The 22,670-nt window shown below is 38.4% G+C and overlaps 1 protein-coding gene across 7 annotated transcripts in view; it reads left to right on the top strand.

Annotated features, from left to right (window-relative positions):
• The window catches only part of LOC126354052 (anoctamin-7-like), a 725,127-nt gene that overhangs the window by 618,899 nt on the left and 83,558 nt on the right, over window positions 1-22,670 (top strand). For 2 of the 7 annotated variants that reach the window (XM_050003410.1, XM_050003405.1), the window contains exons 7-10: window positions 2,541-2,712; window positions 3,420-3,677; window positions 7,167-7,387; window positions 16,514-16,709. The exons of 2 other annotated variants lie outside the window; for them this stretch is intronic. In XM_050003410.1, the coding sequence (XP_049859367.1) occupies window positions 2,541-2,712; window positions 3,420-3,677; window positions 7,167-7,387; window positions 16,514-16,709 (847 nt within the window). The remainder of the gene's footprint in view (window positions 1-2,540; window positions 2,713-3,419; window positions 3,678-7,166; window positions 7,388-16,513; window positions 16,710-22,670) is intronic. 3 more of the 7 variants (XM_050003408.1, XM_050003406.1, XM_050003407.1) reach the window with 3 other exon arrangements.

Raw genomic sequence — 22,670 nt, 5'->3', positions numbered from 1 at the left:
ATTATCAGTTGCTCTTTACATCCTCGTGCTCCTTTGCAGCAGCCTTTTTGTTCTTCATTTATAATTTTTTTCTGTGTTGTATGTGTCATAAATTTCTGTGCAATGACTGTAGGCATGTTATGGGGTGATATTTTGCTGGGTTTGCTGTATCTGCTTGATCTTTCTTTAGGTTTCAGGTACGTTATTCCTTGTGTATGTGTATCAGGGAATGTGTATGGGTCTGCAATGTAACTGTTAAATAATTTAGTTAGATGTGAATGTGTTGAGGTGAACTTCTTTAGCCAGAAATTTGCTATTTTATATTTTCCAGGGGCTTTCCAATTGTGAGTAGAATTAATTGCTTTAGTGACTTCATGTTGCAAAATCATCACTTCAGGCATTTGTGGTATCATCTTGTATGTGTCTGTTTCTGCTTCTATCCACCGTGCATGCCTGTTATGTTGTACCGGGTTTGACCATATGTTGCTCCAGAAGTGTTCCATGTCTGTTATGTTTGGTGGATTGTCTATTTTAATGTGTGTGTTATCTATTGTCTGGTAAAATTTCTTTTGGTTTGTGTTGAATGTTTGGTTTTGTTTCCTTCTAAGTCGTTTGGCCAATGCTTGTAATTTATGCTTCTTTTCATCTAATTGCTCTATCGCTTCTTGTTGTGAGATTTTACCTATCCTAATTTCTTTTTTTGTCTGATATTTCTTTTCTTATAAATTGTGTTAGCTGTCCAATGTCTCTTCTCAGTTTTTCTATTCTGATATGTACCCTGTGTTGCCATGCTGGTTTTGTGGGTTTCTTCTGTGTGTTGGTTGGTTCTGATCTCTGCCTAGTGCGTATATTTAGTGTAGTGAGTGCTCCTATATAAACCAGTAGTTGTAACTCTTCCATAGTTGTGTTTTCATTTATTTTGTTGTGTATGATTGTGTTGATAGTTTTTATTGTTGTTTCGAGTTGTGGGTTATTTGGCGGTCTATGCAAGAATGGTCTAATGTCTGTATTTGTGTCTTTGTATTCTATATATATCAGCTGAAATTTTTCTTCTATATCTAACATGTGTGTCACTTCGTGTTCTATTTTTACTTGTTCTGGTGGCAGTCTTAAGATTTCGTTTTCCTCTGATTGTTTAATTGATGCGTGTTGTTCTTTGTTTGTTTGCTGTGGGATGTGAGAGTCCATTACTGTATTTTCTTCTTCTTCTTCTTCTTCTTCTTCTTCTTCTTCTTCTTCTTCTGAGTGCACATTATTTCGTTCCAGTATTTGTTGTACTTTTTGTTTGATGTTTTCTAATCCTGACTGGGGTATCCTGTTATTTTTTATTATTACACAGATCTGATCAGCTAGTCGTTGTTCTGTTAAAAATTTCAATTCTGGGTATCTGGTAATAAATGTTGTGTGTACTTGTGATCTGTATCCAGTTGTGTTGGTTCCTAGGTTTGTTGCTTGGTAATAACAGAACATGAGGTGTCGATTAACTTCATCTGACCATCTCATCCTCTGTCTTTGTTTTCCTTCTAGGGTGGTTGCAGGAAGCATATCCTGCAAAACACCTCTATTTGGATTTAAATCATTTTCCAGTTGGCTAGCAGTGTCGTTACCATTGTGAGCGGGCATAGGGTTCAAGCGTCGTCCCCGACCATGACGGCGCTTGTCCGAGGCTTCTTCAGTTGTGTCCTGAACCAACTAATCACACTAAAAGGGGGGTTAGCCCTATTAGTGGTTTGTTCTTTTCGTCGCCTTTTACGACTGGCAGAACATACCAGAGGCCTATCCTTTTCCCGGGCCTCCCCGGGGATTATTATTATTATTATTAAATCACTGAATTTAATTAAAAATCAGTTCAAGTAGTGTCATGTACTATTTATATGGAATAAAAAATAAAATTAAGTTTTTGGCTGTGGTGTGCAAGATGTGACACCAAGGCTTTGGGTGCAACCTTTCTTGCACAATTGGCCATGCTCTTAGTGCTGAAAACTTCATATGTGCTCAATATTTCTCACCTTATTCTTTTCTTGTTCTGATATTTGAAGAGATACTGTACCTATTAGGAGTATTTATTTGCAGTATAATGTACTGTTGACAGTTGTGTTACATTTTGATAGTTTCATTTCATTTTCCTCAACACAGTACCGTGTGACAAATTTTCTGAGTTCATAGGAGAGTATAGAATCTGATGAGAAAGTCTATCAATATTGCTAATGTGGAACTGACATTGAAGTGTAATAATCTACCTTGAGATGGTATCCTTTGGGCATAAAGCAAATTACAGGGTAAAGAGAGGCTGCCAGTAGTGCATTCATTGAAATGGCATCGAACTGAGCAGTAAGTAAGCACAATTCTCAAAACTTCCAAAGCTGTTGAGCACACTATTCCACATCAACATGCAAATTCTTGTAGCAGTCGGTCATACCTAAGTCACTGCTGTGACAGTCCTCTAGAGTCAGTCAGCACTAAATATAAAACAAACTATTGATGGTTTTTTACTGAGTAGTTGTTTTATTACTTACAGAGACTGATAATAAATAACTGATAAATTCTTCTTTATTGCTAAGGGACCTTATGAAGTGAAGAGAAGAACTGATGGCACACCGCTAGGACCACTCAATCCCCGTCAGGTCCTCTATGAATACTGGGCCCGTTGGGGAAAGTGGTATAAGTACCAACCACTTGACCATATTAGAGAATATTTTGGTGAGAAGATAGCAATCTACTTTGCTTGGCTTGGTGAGTCACTGAAATCCTAGGACGAAAGTGATAAATGCACTAGTTTAAATTACATGTGGAATAACTGTTTCTTTATGTATCCACCTATTATTTCTGTTACATTTTTAATTTCCAATACTTTATTCTTTAATGTTGTTTGATTGCAGACATGCCCATCTTTAGATGTTTTAGTGTGAATTTATATCTTTGGTCAATGATCCGCAAAGTTTGCTTAATATAGCAGTAAGAAAACAAATAATTTCCTTCTGGCAGTCACTAAAAGTGTATAGTAACATGAAATGAACAAAGAAGTTAGAGGCCTAGTAAAAGGGCTGTTATTGGAAAAAGTAAATTAAGAGAATAACAAAGAGATTCACAGAAAGTAGCACTGGTAGAAGAGAAATGAATTGTGTTCAGTGTGAATTTTCTGACACATATTTTCTCCCACTTTCCACTGTATTCAGTCACTTACTCTTTTTCTTGCTTCATCTGGCATGTATCTTCTGAGCCATCTGTGTTCTTTTTGATGTTTTGCTTGATGAATATCAGTTTCTGATAAGCCAATATTTATTGACTTTGATAACTGTATTGTTTGGCTCCCTCTCTTTTGAATGTACCTACATTTATTGTTCCAATATTGGCCACATATGTAACAGCCAATGCTTAAATTTTTTTTTTTAACTGTGAATAAGATAGGATCATTTTTTAACACATTTTTAAAACTGCAGGTTTCTACACTGGATGGCTACTGCCTGCTGCTGTGGTTGGCTTGTTGGTCTTCATGTATGGTGTTTGCACAATGCACTCAAATAGACTGGCAAAAGAAGTATGCAGTAGCCAAGGACAGTTTAAGATGTGTCCTCTCTGTGATGTGGAAATTGGTTGCAATTATTGGGACCTGAGTGATGTTTGTGGCTATGCTCAATTTGCCTACCTCTTTGATCATCCAGGCACAGTCTTCTATGCAATTTTTGTTTCATTTTGGGGTAAGTAATTTATTTTAATGATGATAACCCTAGTAGTAGTAGTAGTAGTAGTAGTAGTAGTAGTAATCTGCTTCAGTTGTTGCCACCAACTAATACTTTGCAGCAGTAAGATGCTATACTCCCATTATGAAGGAATGAGTTTATACTCAGTGTCCAGTTTGTGTCATCCTAGTGTTTTTATAAAATAATTAAAGCACAAGCCAATTCATTAGTTTTGGAAAAGGTGATAGCTAACTTCTTTATCCGATCCTATCTTGTGGTCAGTCTGTAATATTGTCACATAACTTTCATGAGGGGCAGCCATGTTTATATATTGACTTAAACATAATTGCTGTGTAGCATATTGTATAGGCTAGACTGCCAGTCAGTGTCATATAATGCTGCTCACGACAATGTTGTCAGTTTCAAGGCTGGTTCACAGGCTATGCTGCTAGTCCACCCCACTCCAACACCAGCTTCTCTAAATTTCGAGGGTGAAAACAGTCATTCAATAATTTCACTTCAACAACCCTCCAAATATCAATCTCTTCCTGTCCCCATCAATGTACCTACACTCGTGTATCTCCAACCTGTTGCCCCACTGGCTTCTCATGTTCTCTTCTGTTTGTAGGCTCAGTGTACTTGTCATGGTTGTCTGTCGATATTGTGACCTCCCTTCTCCTACACCAGCATAGTTACTGCAGATATATTCAGCTATCTCTGCTTACTCTCAGGAGAGATCTCCCCATGCACCACCACAGTCACCTCCCCATATTCTTATCCTCCTTTGCTCCCTGCATACACCGGCCTGAATGTAGATGACAGCTGTATTGAAGAGTTTTATCAAGTAACATTTCTAACATATGACATTTGTCAAAATGTGGAGTGTTCCATATCCGCATGTCATAATACTTTCAGGACACATATATTTGCACAAGAATGGTCAATGTGTTTGATGTCCTGTAAGGATCCTACCCACAATCATATAGGCCACAAATTTTCAAGATAAGTATTTTGTTATTCCAGTCTTCTTTTACCCATTTGAGTGTAGATATGGTGGAGTAGTGAGATGGAGAATAGTATTTAATTTTGGTTACTAGTACTATTGTTCAGTTCACTGTTAACTCCTGTATTCATACAGAGTGAGAAGTTTTGTTGCAACTGTATCACCACATAATTTTCAGGTTTAGAGTGAGATTATAAACATAATGCTGCAGTGGCAAAGTGAATTTTCAATAATTCAGTAAAGTGTTTACCTGTCTCCCTGCTGTTATGAATAAATTGAAATTCTAACCATACCAGAGGACCTGTCAAGCTTATAGTACTTTTTTTTGTGCATATTTTATGAAAGAAAGTACATGAAATTAAGTTCTAGTTAGTTATTAGTTGTCTTGGAGTACGATAACAACGTCATCTATTTTATCCAGTGGTAAAAAATACTAGTATTAAGATTTTTCCAGTGCAAGGAAACAAAAAAAAAAAGTACAAGGAAATCTCAGTAGAACTATGAAACATCAATAGAATGCTATAATTATGAAGAGACACTAAACTAGATGACTTTTTTCCTCTAGCATTTGTTGTTCCACTCTTCCCCAGTTTTATGTTAACTCTGTTTTGTGCATATGTCTGATTTTCATAGATGAGATGTATGTTCCTCATTATCAATATTAGGTGAATTTATGGGACACTTACGTGGAACAACTGTACGGGTCTGGTTATATTATGTGGCTAATTCATCTTAAAAGGGGAGGGCGTGGGATGGTTCTCACTGGTTTGGCTCAAACTTTGTGAATAGAAGCAAGTATTTGACCTTTCAAAGTTCCTAAAATAATTTACATGAGTGGTCCATAGGAAAAGAGAAAATGTTCTTTGAAAGTTTCTTGACCACGTTGTGAGTGATGTTCGAATAACAACCGCACAGTCAGTGGTGTGGGGCAGTTGGTAAGTGTACAGAATGATAATTATTCATTGTATTTTATTTCTTGCAATTTTTAACTACCAATTACAAAATTTTAATATAGTTTAACAGTTTCATTTATTTACATAAAAATATATATAATTTACAGCTAGTTATAATTGCTTTAATTTGAATAATGATTATAGTTAAAGGAGTCAGTTTTCTTAACTGGATGTAGTTATAATGGAAATAATGTTTCTGAAAATTTGAGCAGGGAATTACCTGTTTTTTATTTATTACAGGCAGCTACATTACGTATTTTGGCCAATAATCATCAAAGAAACATTTAAAACATAAATGTTGTTCACAGCACACACACTTTATGACTGCATTTTTTTCAGCATAAACATTTTTCTGAAATATGCTTCAGTGGAAAGCCTACTTCATTCACATTTTTAAATGGAGGCTTTTCCCTCTATCAAGTTTGATGCATACCAAGCATACTCAATCATTGTAGTGAAAACAGGAGCAGTAAACTGATGCTGCATGATGTGCATCTTTCCTCAAGAATAATTCTTGCTGTTTTTGTAGCATATGTAATCTTTTAATTAGATTTTTGACTTGATGATATTTATATAACATGGTTGAGTAAGAGGAGTACACACTTTATAGACCATTACAATATCTCAGAAAACAGTTGAAATCACAAACCATTAGAGATGAGTCATTTAAAACAATCCATGTTTAACTATATTCATTATTCAAATTAAAGCAATCGTTATTAACTGTGAGCTGTGTATACTAATTTTATGTATATAAATTGAACTGTTAAACTATATGTAGATTTTAACATTGGCAGGAATAAAATACAATAAGCAGAAAAATGGGTAGCAGCAGGAGGAATCAAGCTGTGCTGCCAAATTATCACATTGTACACACCACTAAAGTCACCATTGTTACCCAAGTAATCACTCACAATTTAATCAAAAAACTTTAGTGTGTTTTTTCTCATTTCCTATGGCCCACTCAGATGTAATATTTTAGGAGTTTCAAAGGGTCATATGCATTCTTCTACTCACAGAGTCTGAGCCAAATTGATGAGACCTGTCCTGCACCATCCTCTTGTTAGTGTTCAGTGAAATAGCTTTTTAAACAGGAAATTTGCATTTATTACGCACTCTATCTCCACTATTCTGCTTCACAAACAACTTTGAAAGCCCCTGCCATTTAACTGAAAGCGACTGTAAGTAATAAATACTTCAGTTCCTTGAACCTTGTGTGTGTGTGTGTGTGTGTGTGTGTGTGTGTGTGTGTGTGTGTGTGTGTGTGTGTGTGTGTGCGTGTGTGTGTGTGCGTGTGTGTGTGTGTGTTTTAGGAGTTTCAGAGTGACAAGTTTGACATTTGAACTTATAATGAAGGTAATAACACAATCAATGAAAGATGAAGGCCTACTTGTCCCAAATAGAGAAATAGAAACAAGTATTGATAAACAAATGCTAAACTGCTGCTCTTTGACAATTCAAGTCTCTACAGAACTAAGCAGTAAATTCCTAGTAGTGTCAACACAGCCCCAGTCATGCTTCTACAGTGCCAGTTCTACTCTTCTACTACAGCTGTAACTTTCCTGGAGTACTGGAAACGCAAGTCTGCAAGCCTGGCTCATCACTGGGATTGCATGGGGTTCCAGGAGGAAGAGGAACGGCCACGGCCAGAGTTTGCAGCACGTGCCCCATTTCTGGAACGTAATCCTGTTACTGGAGTGAGGGAACCAAGCTTCCCTTCCTCCTTACGGCACAAACGCATTGCTGCAGGAATTGGAATAATTTTTTTGATGGTGAGTTTCTTAATCACATTTTCTCATGCATATTCAACTTTATGTTAAGTAAGCATATTTTGTTTTGTAATTTGCATAACTTTTCAACTTATTTTCTACTCTTGTAATTACATCATGAAGGATGATAGGTGGAGTAAGAGTTTGAGAGGTTTGTAAGTTTACCACATTCTGTCTAGATATTCTATGTCGAGTGATGTGAAATGAGAAAAAAATTTTTATTTGATGTCTTATTTTTAAATTTTTTAACTTGAAATGTCACTCACACTTACTGTTTGACAAAATTAGTAAACATCTGAAGTAAAACAGTTTACAACATGGTACAGTGTAGGATCTGCAACATGTAAACTAAATCTGCCACATGAGAGATAACTGCCCCAGCGTAGCTCCTTTTAAGATTTCCTCCTCCTGTCCCTCTGAAACAGCAATTCTGCCACTGTGATGCTTTCCAAAACAAATTGGAAGCAGACAGAATTAGACAATAGAAAGCATAAACTGAGTCAGAGAGATATCCAAAAGAAATTTCATGATCCATATCATCTCTCCAGAAAGTCCTGAGATTGATTTTACTCCTGGCACATAAGCAACATTAGCACAGGAACTACAATGGCAGCTTGAACTAAAAACTGTAAGTGACAAATGATCAGTCAGTCAGTCAGTTGTGAGCAGGCAGTGTGAAGTAGTGGATGTGATGCCTTAATGTGTAAACATTTTTGTCAACAAATCACAGTGGAGAAACATCTCTAAATCAAATGTTCAATACATTCTCCAGGATGGTTTGAAGAAAAGTGTGTCAGATTTAACCCTCACACCTTGACTCCCAAACAAAAAATGATGAAGTAGGGATACCTGCCATAACTCGATTGAAATACAAAATTCAGACAACTGTTTTCTGAAAAAAATCATCACAGGTGATAAAACTTGGTATTATCAATGCAGCCACCCACAAACCAGTGTAGTGCATAAATTCACATGAAAAGTCAATGATGTGATGATAACTTTTCTTTATTTTTAACTATCCAGTCTCAAAACTTTTTGTACTGCTGTGGTGCATCATAAAGTCTCACCAGACAATTGAGTTGTTGTTAAGAGGAGAAAGGCTCCTAGTCTAATATATAAAGGAGCAAGCACCAGCTTCTTGCTACTGCTTTTTAGTGTATGTTCTAACTCAGTTTATTTTGTATTGATAAATAATGAAATTGTTAAGTAAGTAAAATGAGGAAGTATTGAATAGGATTGGGGAGAAGAGAAGTTTGTGGCACAACTTGAGCAGAAGAAGGAATCGGTTGGTAGGACATGTTCTGAGGCATCAAGGGATCACCAATTTAGTATTGGAGGGCAACATGGAGGGTAAAAATCGTAGAGGGAGACCAAGAGATGAATACACTAAGCAGATTCAGAAGGATGTAGGTTGCAGTAGGTACTGGGAGATGAAGAAGCTTGCACAGGATAGAGTAGCTTGGAGAGCTGCATCAAACCAGTCTCAGGACTGAAGACAACAACAACAACAACAACAACAACAACAAATAAATATTCTGTACGTAATCTTTCATTGTTCCTGAAGTTTCACTGTTACACCTACCAATATAGAGGGAGGCTGTATTACACCACTATATATGACATCAGTGCTCTCAAATCCAACTGGAATTTTAATGTAGTATGTCTCAACAATACTGAAGCTGAAGTAAGTAGAAATCAAAAATAAGATTTCAGTTGGGGTCAGTCATAAGGATATTTTACAGATGAGAAATGATTGACTTCAGAACAACATTATTATGTCACAAGGTTATGGTGTTCATGGGTAAATATTTTTCTGCCTTCATTTGATTAAAATTTTATATTTAAATATTATTTTATGCAAGAGTTTAATATTTTTAAGATTCCATTATTATATCTTTTTATGTAGATGATTTAGGAGTAAAGCAAACCATTCATCGAATAGCAATAGCAGTCTGTCTTTAACAGGTGTGCAGCAAAGAAGAATGAAAAATTTCAGCAGATGGACTGGGGTAAGGTTATGTCATGTAGTGGAGGTAGAGGGAGGAAAGCGGAGGAGGGATTGGAGATGGGTAGCTAGTGTCTCGGAGGGAGGCAGCAGTCATACAGGATAGGAATGCATGTGATAGAGGTGGCACATAGACAGGCTAGGCAATCAACTCACAGGCACAATAGACATGGAGGTGTGGTGCGTGATGAGGTTGAGACAGAGGCATGAATTTGGAGGGGTTGACAGGTTAGAAGAAGGGGAAACTGTTGGCTAGAGGGTGTGAGGACAGTGGGTTAGTGGAGATTTAGGTGAGGAAGATCGCAACATCGGAGAATGACTTACAAGGATAACTCCGTTATATGTAATTCAGAAAATGTGGTGTTGGAGAGAAGGGTCCAAATGGGATGGGTTGTGAAGCAGCCATGGAACTTGGCTATGTTGTGCCACTGGGTGGTAAACTGTTCTTGGCAGTGGCTGTTCATTTTGTTAGACAGTTGGTAGGTGGTTGCGCCCACATAAATTTCTGTGCAGAAGTTGCGGCAGAGCTGGTATATGACATAGCTGCTTTCACAGGTGGCCCTGCCTTTGATGGGATAGGAGAAGCCTGTGACAGGACTGGAATAGGATGTGCTTGGTGAGTGAATTGGGCAGGTCTTGCATCTGTGTCTTCCACAGGGAGTGGGAGTGGCATATGGGTAAAGCAGAATGTTGTGCAGGTTGAGTGGACAATGGAATACTGCTTTAGGAGGGGTGGGAAGAATAACGGAAAGGCTGTCCCTCATTTCCAGTCATGATGGTAAATAATCAACACCATGGCAAAGTATGTGGTTCATCTGCTCCTGTCCATTAGGGATGATACTAAGAGATTATTGGGAATGGAGGGAGAATTAGGAGTGTGTGGTATGGTATTGGAAACCTTTTTATGCACTAGATTTATGGGCTAGTGTCTGTCTGTGAAGGCTTTTGTGGGCATACTGGTTAAGGGAAATATTATCAATGCAGGTATGTCATTACTGGATGGCCAGGTTACATAGGAGTAGCTTTTTGGTGTGGAAGAGCTGACAGTTGTCAAAATACAGGTACATGTCAGAGAGGTGGAGGTCAATGTCCAGAAAGGTGACACACTGGATTGATGACAATGAGGTGAAGTGAATGGTAATGAAGGTAGGATATCATGGTCATGGGTCCAGAGCATGAATATATCATCACTGAATCTGTACCAGTCAAGGTATTTGGAATTTTGGGTTTGGGGAGGCTAGGAAATTTTCCTGTAGGTGGCCAATAAACAGGTTGGAATAGGAAGGTTTCATACAGATGCCTATTGCTGTCATGGACTGGTTTAAACATCTTCACATCAAAAGAGTAGTAGTTATGTTTGAGGGTATAATTGGTAAGGTGAATGATGAATGAGGCAGTTTGTTTGGAATCCAAAGGACTTTGGAAGAAGTGGTGTTCAGTTATGGCAATGGCTAGGGCACATGAGATTTTGGTGTGTATGTAGTTGACACCAACATAATTAGTAGGGATCCAAGAGTTAAAGGGGTGAGGACGGTTGAGAGTTGGTGAAACAAGTGGTTGGTATATTTTATAGGCTAGGCTATAAGCAAGTGGTTAGGATGTTGGTCAACAAGAGTGGAGATTCTTTTAGTGGTAGCACAATAACCAGCTACAATGGGTACGGGATTGTTGGGTTTGTGGATTTTGGGAAGCATCTAGAAGGTGGTTGTGTGTGTGTGTGTGTGGGGGGGGGGGGGGTTGTGTGGAGGGAGGGGGGATTCTGGGAGGAGCCTGAGAGGCCAAGGATTTCAATTATGATTAGATTTCTGGGATGGTAGCATTATGGCAGAGCCTGTAGGTGGGAGTCATGTAGTCAGGCAGCTCATCACAACGATGATGGAGCCTTGTCTACAGGGAGAGTAATTAAATCAAGGTATGTTTTGAGGATTCAAATGGCTGTCCTTTGTTCTGTTGAAAGGTTTGGTTTCTTGTGAAAGGACCTGATGAAGGATTTTGAGGCCAAGCTAGAAGTAAGGAATTCATAGAAGTTGATCACAGGGTGGTTAGGTGGTTGGGGGGCGGGGGGGGGGGGGGGGGGGGGGGGTGTTGCAGTTGGATGGTGATGAACTGGGAGAGGTAAGGTTCAATGTTGTGATTAGGTTGGTTTTGGTTGGAGGAATAGATAGCAAAGAAGTATTTCCACTGTAGGAGTTGGCGGGAGGAGGAGAGATGTCTTTGAATCCAGCGTGGTTAAACCGGGGTGTGGGGCTGAAGGTGAGGCCTCTTCCAAATTAAAACTCTTACCCTACAATACCTAGAAGTGCACTCCAAACACCACCTCCATAAATTAACAGATATGTTGACATCCTACTCCATACTTGGAGCACTGCTACCTACCAACACCTATTCCACTCACAGTGAACCACTCATCAATCTCTCATAGCAAAGACACCATGCCATTTTCCACATCCTCCAAAGCTCCTTCCCAATACTTCAAAACTTCCAGAACAATAACAAACCCAAAACCCTGTTCTTAACCCATCCCCCAAAAACCCTAACCCTCAGCCCCACAACCACATTGAACCTACTCTCCTCTCCTCTTCCTCCTGACTGCTACAGTCAAAACACTTCTTCACTACTAATCCCTCCAACCAAAGACATTCTAATCCCAATATTGAATTCTGCCTCTTTCACTTCATACTTTCACTGTGGCCCCTCTCCTACCTAGCCACCCCTAGGAATCTCTTGTCTCCGATTTGGCTTCCCAAGAAGACAAACTTCTTGACAGAAAAAGGACTGACATTTGCAATCTCAAAACAGACCCTGATTTAATCATCCTCCCATAGACAAAGACTCCACCATTGTCACAATGAATCACAGTGTGCAGCTAACAGAAGGCTACCACAAACTGTCAATTTCCCATAGCTTAGCCTCAGAGACCAATCACTTCCTTCACCAATTCTCAACCATCCCCACTCCATTACTACCTGGATTCCTTTCTGATACTGTTGATGTCTCCTCCCTATATACCAACATCCCTCATGCTCAAGGCCTTGCTGCTATCAAACAATACCTATCCCATTGACCTTCTGGCTCCAAGCCCACTACCTCACCTTACCAATTACATTCTCACACACTTCTACTTTTTCTTTGTGAGGAAGTTTTATAAACAAATCCATGGAATGGCCACAGTCACCCATCGACACACCCTCCATGCCAATCTGTTTATGGGCCCTCTTAGGGAACCTTTTTAACCTCCCAAAAACCCAAACCCATTTGCACCCATAGGTGGCACAGTGATGAGAATTTCCTTTCCCAATATCCTGAAGCTCTGAGAGTTCAATCTGTGCTTTACAACGTGTCCCATTTGGAGCTTTCCCTCCAGCACCAGCTTTTCTGAACTATGCAGATGGGAATTATTCTTGCAACACACCACTCCCATAATCTACCTGGCCTTAGTCTCTGTTAATCTGCTCTCTCTCATAACTTCTACCAAATAGTTTCCCTTTCCCTGTCCTGTCAGCCCCTCCAAATCCATGCCTCCACACCATCATCATATGCCGCAACTCACTGTCTTTGCTGCCTGTTTGTCACATTCCCAGCCCAAGCACTTGCCATCTCTCCCTCATGCCGTCCTATGATGCACAACTGTTGTCTCCCTCTGATCTGTTAGCTACCTATCTCCAACCCTCTTCCTGCCTCTTTCTCCTTCCACCCACACCACCTAATGTAACCCCCACCCCAGTTCAACTTCTGAACTCCAATCCCAGCAGTGTGTGTGTAGTCTAGCTCATAGAAGAATTTCTACAAAAAGCTGGTGAAGTTTTTATTCTTTTTCATGTGTTTGTCAACAGTTCAACACTTCTGCTGTTTGGTGTGCCCACAATCTTCAGTATTGTACTTTTTCCTATGCGTACTTTACACCATCAGTTTCTTCTGTATCATTATTGTCTTCCTACCCCAGCACTGCTCTCACTCTATGTGACTATGTTATTACCAGTAATCTGAAAGTGTGTGGCTTCCTTTGCTCAGTTTTGTTTATTTCAAGTATACCCCTCTCACTTCATTGTGCTGCCTTCCAAGGCATTCTTACAGGGCAATTAATACATCATATTCTTTATAATGGAAGACAGAATGTCATTATAGAGGTCAGCAATAATAATGAAGCACTTGTACAAAATTAGGTCATACTGATTGTCATGCCCTTAACACTTCCCCCCCTGTCATATATTTATTTCTGTGTGTTTTATATCAAGCCATGAGGGCTGCAGCCAACTTCTGTATGATGTCTAGTCCCCTCATTGGTATCTCAGGTAGATTATTTTGATGTGTGTACAGGGAAGTTGCTTCACCTTTTATTTTCCAATTGCTCAACCAGCCACAATTCCCTGTTACACCAATTTAGATGTTATGTAGTTTGTGTATTTATATAAAATTTTACTTCAGGCTATCTGGTATCATCATCTGTATAAAGATTATTTTCAAGAAAAACAGTCTTGGTTGTAATAAGTATTGTTTAGTGACGTGCTTTGCCTTTTTAGGGCATCATTAGATTTTCTACAAACAAGAAAAAAGGAAAAATAATAAATGATCAGATGTATGGTTGTATTATTTGCAGATCAAAATAGAAATATCAAAGCAGTACCTATAAACCATTAAGAGAAAAACTTAAATTTGCTGTTATGAACTAAAATAAGCATATGCTAAACAGGCTATGTATATGTACAATAAAAACCAAGTAATGAGAAAACATTTTAAAAAAATAAGGAAGAGATACAGTAGCAGAGGCAAAATGAAAACACGCATATGCACATAACAGTAAGCATGGCAGGGCAGTGATATGACAACATTTACAAAATTGCAGACATGCAGCTTCATTTAAACATGGTACAGTAAAAATTGACCAACACAGTTCTATGTCAAGCACATAAATGGTTATGAACTATACTAAGTGGTCCATAGAGCTTAGTGGTGGAAACTCGCACAGATGGTGTGCACAGTTAATTTTGAAGTAAAAATTTCAATTAAATGCATACAATAGGAATTAAAACTTTGATTACTGAGTAAGACATTCTAAAGAATGAATGTACTAAAATAATAAATAAACACAGTATGATACACTATATAAAGAGTGTTCATCTACCACTGTGTGTTGCTTGTGCTGCCATGTTTCAGAAAGTCAATGAGCAGTGGGCCCTTGCGGTCAAAGGAAAAGGTCATCATGACTTTCCCGGTGCTGGTGTGCCTGCTGCATTGACTGCACTTCAGAAGTTTCACTGGGAAGTCCTTACACATCAACCATACAGTCTCAATCCCTCCCCTTGCAACTTCCATATTTTTAGAGTCCTGAAGGCCATCTGTTAATTCGGACAGGGAGGTGCAAGTGTGGGTACAATTGTGATTCCATAGGCAGCCACCACAAACATTTTTCCATGAGGGCATTAACTGTCTTGTCTCTCTATGGGAAATGTATTAACAGTTGTGGTGAATACTTCTGAAATAATAAATAGTCTCCTTACTTTTTCCACCTGTCTCGTTTTCATTTCACTGCCCATTACACCATAAAAGTAGAAATGCTATAAATTAAAAATTCCAAAAAATAATTAATCCAGATAGAAAATCATTAAAATTGCTGCATCACGAAGACAGCATGCAGCAAATGTCAAATTGGCATAAAGTATATGACATGCTTAGCCACACAAATAATTAATATTTCAGCCCAACTGCTCAGTGTAGATAGGGGTAATGCCATCAGCATTTTGTGTAAAAGGAGAGATCACACAGAACGTTTCTCATTCAGAAATCGAATTTGAGTGTTGGCTGGCTGAATTGTGAAAAGATCAGACTGTATCTTGTGTAAGAAGGGCAAAGATCTACCAGCAGGTGTGGGATTGGGCAGTACCTGGAACGTGGTGTATTGAGACTGCAGTTTATTATTATTACCCGTGCTGGTCAGAATCCTACAACTGCTATGTAAATATGGAGTTAGAGTTCAGGTGGGTCACATTCGATGCTGTGGACCATATGACTAGAAACCAAGAGGACAGGCACCTTGTTCACTCATTCATGCTGGATCGTGCAGCCACACCAAGTACCTTTAATCAGAAAATGGACTTATTTACAGCAGTACAAGAGTCCATATGGACAGTGTGCTGAAATCTGAAGCACCATGGCCAGTCTGTGTGGCACCATTGCTGCAACTTCCTTTGACATGGCTGCACCACCTCTGTGTTCCCAGTGACAACACTGCATATATGGGTGGCATCACATCATCTTTTCAGATTAGTTCCAATTCTGTGTACAGCATAACATATACATGTGTGGAGGTTCCAGAGTGAACAAATATTACCAGCATATAGCATGATGGTATGAGTTTCCATGGGGTACACAAGATTACATCTGGTTTACTTAGACACTAATGTGGATAGCATCAGTTACATTTGTGACGAGTTAAGGCCAGTGGTTGTGCACCATCTTTGGAGTCTCCATGACTATTTTTCAACAAGGTAAGATGTTGCATATATGTTCAAGACCTATCTCTGTATGAGAGGGTGTTAATTTGTTATTCTGGCCATCACATTTTACAGATCTTTCACAAAACTGAAAACATCTTGCCATGGTTACCAATAAACCTGCACTTGTCCACTCACCAGCACCCCTGGTGTGTAGTTCATTGCAGCATGGGCTGACATCCTAGATAACTTTGACTTAATGCCCAGCAGAGTTAGAGCTATTGTTGCTTCCAGAAACGGCAGCTCTGAGCACCAAACTAATTTTCTTGTTTTCTGTCTTTCCTAGTGTAGTGCTTGTATTGGCTAGCAGTGTAGAAAGCCCAGAAATCTAAATTTGTTTATGCTGTCTTGGTACCCTGCAGTATCTGCTCTCATGTAACCCCCAGTGCAAATATTCAGTGAATATCTCATCTCTGACTTTTAATATTCCTGTTATTTTTGTGTATATTTAAGTAATAAACAAATATAAAAATATTTAACATGCATCTGATACAGTTTGAGTATTATTATTATTTACTTTTTTCAAAAAAAGGGTCTATTTGCATTGATTTATAGGTGCAGAAAATATCTTCCCTACAAAAATTATATCAGTGGTAATGTGATATTGTAGTTTGTAATTTTATTCTGTTTCAGATGTCCCTGGTCATAATTTTTATTATTGCCATCATAATATACAGAGTGCTTGTGTCTATTCCACTGTTCCAAAATGCAACCCTCAGATCACAGGCACAGGCCATAGCCAACCTTACAGGTGCCGTAGTGAACTTAATTCTTATAATGGTCATGAGCCGTGTTTATGAGAAGCTTGCTTATCGTCTCACAACATGGGGTAAGTTGTCAACAATTGTTTTAGATGATGATGATGATCAATCTGTTATATAAGGCATCCTAAAAAGTAATGCCTCAAATTTTTTAAAGCTTTTTAAACAAAGAAACTGTATTAACAGTCTACCTCTTCATTCATCACATCTTCATTTTTGTTTCTCAACAATCATCCTGACTATGAACCCATTTCTTCCAATGAGGGACTGATGTTTGATTTTGTTGATGGAGCCACATTTCATCTCTGCTTTCGCTGCTTCATCACTATCAAAAAGTGAAGTCCTTAAAGGTGTTCTTTAAGTTTTGGAAACAGATGAAAATCACAAGGGACCAAGTTGGGACTGTAAGTAGGATGATAAAGGACAGTCAACACAAGACTGTTGGACTGTTGATGTCGCAGTGCTTGTGTGTTGACTGGCATTGCCATGCTGAAGGAGAAGGTGCACCATGTGTAGATGAACTCTTTAAATTAGAAACTGAATTACAACATTCTGTTTCTCATGTACTGACTTAGTTATGTTACAATCTGCCATGCTACATACTACAATTTCAAGCCATCTCATGGCAGAGGGCTATAAAAATGTATTCATGAAGAATAAATGTGTGCAATGTTAATAATGTTTGTTTTTATTTAAAAGGCTTTACGAGTTCTCGCATAAAAAGTTCAGACACATTACTTCCAGCACATCCTCATACACAATTTTTACAGTGATTCTTGCAAAACCTGATAATAGAGAGACTGGTCAATAGTTTTCTGTATTTACTTTGTCATTTTTTTTACAACTTTGGCAAGTTTGACAGTTGGGAAAGTAGATAAAGCATGAGGAGGCAAGACTTCAATTTGTTCTGGTGGATGCTTGGGCTACCTCTCTTATTACTAATCATGTCTTTTGTATTGTCAATATACTATCACTTCAATAGAATTATATCCCTTTGGGGATAAGTTATTGCCTTGTTCCTTTTTACTATTGCCTTCATACTTCATTACTTTCCAGACTAAATTGCTTTTATTTTCTGTCTCTGATATAACTTTATCATTGGCCATTATTTTTTCCTGATGTATGGCTTTTCTACATGCCTGAATGTATTTTGTAATGCAACTTGAGGAGAATGAACGTGTGGTGGCTTTTTCTGTAGCTAGGCAGTTCTCTTTGCATGTTGTTTGAGATTTTAATGCCTCATGTTATCCACTTTTTGCTTTTAGACTTGTGTTCTTTAGAACCTGTGATTCGAGGGAAAATGCTGTTTGAAAACAACAGTTGAAAATGTCTGAGAACTTTTCAAACATTTTGTTGGTGTCTCATGCACCTGAGAAATTTCTTCACTTCCTCTGGATTGTAAGTGAGGAATGTTGCTATGCTCTGAGCATTGAACCTTTTTGCAGTCACAGTGAGTGAGAGTAACAATGAGTATGGATCTTACTGAGGCCATTAATAGTGCAGTTTTGGTGCATTTTAGAAAGGCAAGTAGCCAATCGGATCATTATAAATGACGGTAACATTATCCTGTGGAAACCGTGCTCACCAAAACAGGCAGACAGATGAGAGTAGCTAATGTTACTTCATGTACAGCATCTTACTTACATCACTTATCATAACAGAACTACTGATACGTGAGCACAGCCAAGGGTAACAGCTTGTCACCCTATAAATGGGCACTTCTTTTGATTGGGTTCACATTTAAGGACCAGCTAATTATTTGTTAAAGAAGATTTTGGTTGTTTCTTCTGGTGTCTGTCTCTGTGATCAAGGATTTGTTTGCACATCTCTCTTGGGGGTTAGGTAGTCAGTAAATATTTTGTCACCTAGTCTTCATCACCTGTTGGTCTAATGAACAGGTTATTTGAACATTTAGCCTGTGAAGTTGCAATTTGCAAACTTACCTAACCACTTTGTTTTCTCTGGCATGACTGTTCAACTAGTTTTTGTACTTTTTTATTATTAATTAGAATGTATTTTCCTTGAGTGTTTGTCTTCTTTTTTAACTCCTCTTTTTTATCCTGTCAACCTCATTTGGCAGATGGTAGGAGTCATGAGCTTTTTCCTGAGAAAGGAGAGATGTTATCAGAATGGAGGAAAGGTGTGGAAAATCACGGAAAGGAAAGCATTAGGATAGAGGTGGATAGGTGACAAAGAATGGGGAGTAGCTGATCACTCCGAAGAATCTCAAGAGGCCAGCTTCTTCTATAGTTCATTAGAAACTATCATTAACCACATCACAAACTGCTGTATGCTGTATTGCAGGATAATTACACTACTGTGGTGTAATATATCCTTTGGTAAACTGATATGTTACCTCACATTCAACATAATCAATGAATGATGATTGTGACCATAAAAGTTTTTATTTGTTAAGTAGCTTAGAATCATAAACTTTTGGGAAATTTCATTATGTTTGTGTGTGTAAGTGGGTACTAATGGATGCCTTGCATCTTCAAGGTGGGACAACAATGGCAGATAAACTATGCATTGAAGTGTCTGCTAGCTTGGCAGTTACTTTTTGCTGTGATATTCCATCTTTGAAAATGGGATGTGCCTCGAATAAAAGGGCATGCCATGACAATATTGTTGAAGTCACAGAATACATATGACCCTCAGTTAGCTGTGAGTGCATGTAGAAATGTTGCTACTTACTGTATATGCAGTTTCCTATACAGCTGTTAATTGTAACGGAAGATGCAATATAACTGTTGTCAGAAGAATCAGTTTTTATCATTTAGGAGAAAGTCACAATATATCCAAGTTTACAGGTTCCAGCACAATTACTACTGCAACAAAGTAGTAGTTCTAAGTAAGTCAAGTTACACAGTTTTAGCTAAACATGCAGCAGTTTAGAGTTAGAGGATAACAACATTCTCGGTTAGTACAATCATACACATTATTTAAAAACTAACGGAAACACCACACTGTGCATAGATTTCCTTTGTATGATACTAAACTGGCACATTAATTTTGTATGTTTCGAACAGCTTCTATGTTTGAATAAAAATATATCAACTCTAATGATGTTTTCTTGTTTAACTAATAACATGTCAGATATTGTTCACTTCTGTCAAATTTAATGAGGTGCAACTGACAACTTTTACAGTTACCAGTATTTTTCCATCATTTATGAATCCATGGTGTATGAAATGTAACACTCGTGGTAGCTGCATTTTCTCAATTTTGGCCCAGACAGCAAACGCTGTGCCATTAAAGTAAAGTATCAATCCAGCATGAGTACTGATACATGCTTTTCTATCTTATCCCTTTCCCAGATTTGATGGTTTTCCAATATCCTATGGCCTTACGACGTTGAGATCTGAAAAAGCAAGTGAAAGTGTTCTGAAGTTAAGTTTCAGCACAGAGCACATCGGGATTGCAAAATTTGCTTATTATTTCATCATTTGCAGCATATCTGGAAGTCAGAGGCTGTTATCCCATATTAATCTTTTCAGGTGTGTCAGTATCAAAGTAAATTGATGGGTTGAAAATGCTTAACCAGCCCACCAATCCCAGCTCCGACTTTACCTTCATCACAGGTCGCATACATTGGTGAAAAAAACAAAGGAAAGGCCAAATAAAAGAAAACTGAAAAGAACAAATATTTTGTCTGTAATTCCCACCTTCATAACTGCAGTCACTGTTAAACCTCATCCAAGTCAAGCCTGGTGGTGAAAAGAAATTCCTACACCAGTTTTAAATGTGAAGGCAAAGGGAGGGACAGTTACTTATCAGTTCTGAAAGTTTCATTCTAATTGTAAACAGCATTGCGTTGGGGACTGTCACAACAGCATGTCACATCGGCATGCTATAAATATTACACCAGAGTGAGCTGAGGGATAGTTGTTACTTTATGCTAAAAATCCCTTGATTCATTGTAGATGTTACAAAAATGTTGAGCTATAGTATTTGTCATTAAGACAGTATGTTATCAGATTTGTGCTGCTTTGTATATTTCCCTGAATAATTCACATGTCCACCCTTCTTACAGAAGCTAAGTGTAGATGACCCATTCAATGTGTTGCACCATAGTAATTTTGAGTTGTTCTAGCAGCTTGAGGATTTTTAATTGTACAATAATCGTTGAGCATTGTGAGATAAACACAGTATTTTAAAAGAAAAAAATCATACAATGCCAGATAGAAATAATAGAACTACACTGCTGTACACACCACTGAGAGACCCATTATACCCATTTCTATGTCTGCATCTACTTCTACATCATACTCTGCAAACCACTGCAGAATATGTTATAGGCATCCCTCATACCAGGGTTTCTTCCCATTACCATGGCATATGGAGTGCATGAAGAATGATTGCTTAAATCTCTCTCTCTCTCTCTCTCTTTCTCTCTCTCTCTCTCTCTCTCTCTCTCTCTCTCTCTCTCTCTCTCTCTCTCTCTCTCTTTCTCTCTCTCTCTCTCTCTCTCTCTCTCTCTCTCTCTCTTTCTCTCTCTCTCTCTCTCTCTCTCTTCTCTCTCTCTCTCTTTCTCTCTCTCTCTCTCTCTCTCTCTCTCTCTCTCTCTCTCTCTCTTTCTCTCTCTTTCTCTCTCTCTCTCTCTCTCTCATTTTCATATATATGATTCAAGACTTACCAAGCGGGAAAACGCCGGCAGACAGGCACAAGAACAAAACACACAAACACACACACAGAATTAGTAGCTTTCGCAAACCGATGGTTGCTTCTTCAGGAAGGAGAGGGAAGACGAAAGGATGTGGGTTTCAAGGGAGAGGGTAAGGAGTAGAAAGAAACTTCCACATGGGAAAAATATATTAAAAATGTAACAATTATATATATATATATTATATATATATATATATATATATATATATATATATATATATATATATATAAAGCATATGATGACCACTGTCCTCCCCTGCCCCCTCCCCAAATCAAAAAAAATTAAATTAAATAAAAACCCATGTGTTGCTGTGATTAAATATGTTTACATGTTTACAAGGGACTATTACAAGGTTTACAACTTTACTTCTGCCATCCCCCCCCCCCCCCCTCCCCCCAATATTTGAGGCTTTAATGAAACTAATTGGTCACACATGTATCATTCAAAGTATTTTCCATTGCTGGCCACTACTTTCTTCCATATTTTGGGCAGAGTACAAATCACATATCGAAAAAATTGTTCATTCTATTGAAGCTACCCACGAATCGATCCAATTTGTGACTTCTTCAATAGATCGGAAGCGTTGGTCAGCCAAGCCATGTGCCATTGATCTAAATAGGGATCAATGTCTGGAGAATATGGTGGGTGGGGTAGGACTTCCCATTTTAATGTTTCCAAGTACGTTTTGACCTCTTTTGCAACATGGAGACGAGCGTTGTCGTGCTGCAAAATCACTTTATCGTGCCTCTTGCTGTATTGCAGTCTTTTGTCTTTTAAAGCTCTGCTCAAACACATTAATTGCATTTGATAACCAGCACCTGTGATTGTTTCGCTTGGTTTTAACACCTTGTAGTACACGATGCCGAGCTGGTCCCAGCAAATGCAGAGCATGATCTTGGAGCCGTGAATATTCAGTTTGGCCATCGATGTGGAAGCAAGGCCGGGATATTCCCATGACTTTTTGTGTTTAGGGTTATCGTAATGAACCCATTTTTGTCCCCAGGTCACAATGCGATCCAGAAATCTCTTCCATTTTTGCCTCTGAAGCAACTGTTCACAAACACACAATGCCATTCAATGTCTGTTGGTTTTTACTCACATGGGAACCAAGTTCCTTCTTTCTGAATCATTCCCATAGTCTTGAGGCGTTTTGAAATGGCTTGCTGTGTCAGTCCCACTAATCATGCCAAGTCTTCTTGAGTTTGACATGAGTCTTCACTCAGCATGTCTCCAGTTCTGCATCTTCAGAAACATTCTCTCTTCAACCATTATGCCAGTCTAAGATGTTGAAATCACCGTTCTTGAGGTGTTGAAACCACTCACAAACATGTTCTTTCACTAACAGTATCTGTCTCGCGTGTGT

This window comes from Schistocerca gregaria, chromosome 3, assembly GCF_023897955.1.
Source record: "Schistocerca gregaria isolate iqSchGreg1 chromosome 3, iqSchGreg1.2, whole genome shotgun sequence".
NCBI lineage: Eukaryota > Metazoa > Arthropoda > Insecta > Orthoptera > Acrididae > Schistocerca > Schistocerca gregaria.
Note: the sequence above shows the minus strand (reverse complement) of the source record. Positions and strands in the feature narration are given on the sequence as shown.